The sequence below is a fragment of the Octopus bimaculoides genome, chromosome 28 (assembly GCF_001194135.2).
Source record: "Octopus bimaculoides isolate UCB-OBI-ISO-001 chromosome 28, ASM119413v2, whole genome shotgun sequence".
Lineage (NCBI taxonomy): Eukaryota > Metazoa > Mollusca > Cephalopoda > Octopoda > Octopodidae > Octopus > Octopus bimaculoides.
Genome location: NC_069008.1, coordinates 3,136,046 through 3,137,061, shown reverse-complemented (window position 1 = coordinate 3,137,061; position 1,016 = coordinate 3,136,046). Strand labels below are relative to the sequence as shown.

Below are 1,016 nucleotides of genomic sequence, written 5' to 3'. Positions count from 1 at the left end.
AAATTTTGAAGGAGGGATCCAGTCAATTACATCAACCCTAATGCTCAGCTGCTAGTTATTACACCAACCCCAAAAGGATTTTGTCAGCTTGCCACCTTAATAATAATAATAATCATACAGTTCTTTATGGGCATGTGGTGTAGTGGTTAAGAGCGCGGTCTACTAACCCCAAGATTCCGAGTTCGATTCCAGGCAGTGACCTGAATAATAATAACATTGAAAAATACCTTAGGAATGAGAACCCACGTTCAAAATTTCCCCCCTAAGACACCTGATGAAGGCTGGAGGGTATATCAGCCGAAACATTGTGTTAACAACAAACAAGATGAGGACAAATATCCGTCAAATGTAAATGATAACAACAACAACAACAACAACAATAATAATAATAATAATTCTTTCTACTGTAGGCACAAGGCCTGAAATTCAGGGGGAAGGGGCCCAGTTGATTACATCGACCCCAGTATGCAACTGGTACTTATTTTATTGACCCCGCCAAAAGGATGAAAGGCAAAGTCGACCTCAGCGGAGTTGCCCCCAACAAAAAAAAAAAAGTTGTATATATATAGTTAAAAAAAAAACCAAAACAAAACAAAAGGTCACATACATATGTACCACCAGGAAGTGCAAGTAGATCTGGTGCTGTTGTGCTTACCCTTCCAGATTTGGTCAGTTCTGATTCCCTAGATGCTTCATCATCAATGTCCTCAAATTTTAACATCTTCTTCTTAATTTTTGCCATACGAGCCACTGAAAGAGGTAAAAAAAAAAAGAAAAAAACTGTGGAGGGGTCTGAGAAATAGAAGATACAGAAATGATGATGATGATGATGATAACAGCAACAATTACTCTTTTACTTGTTTCAGTCATTTGACTGCGGCCATGCTGCAGCACCACCTTTAGTCGAGCATATTGACCCCAGGACTTATTGTTTGTAAGCCTAGTACTTATTCTATCGGTCACTTTTGCCGAACCGCTAAGTTACAGGGACGTAAACACACCAGCATCGGTTGTCA

General features: G+C 39.5%; 1 protein-coding gene across 5 annotated transcripts in view; it reads right to left on the bottom strand.

Moving 5' to 3' along the window:
• Window positions 1-1,016, bottom strand: part of LOC106881748 (mucin-5AC) — a 14,172-nt gene that overhangs the window by 8,991 nt on the left and 4,165 nt on the right. For 3 of the 5 annotated variants that reach the window (XM_052977624.1, XM_052977623.1, XM_052977625.1), the window contains exon 2: window positions 608-750. In XM_052977624.1, the coding sequence (XP_052833584.1) occupies window positions 608-750 (143 nt within the window). The remainder of the gene's footprint in view (window positions 1-607; window positions 751-1,016) is intronic. The other 2 variants (XM_014932237.2, XM_052977626.1) reach the window with 1 other exon arrangement.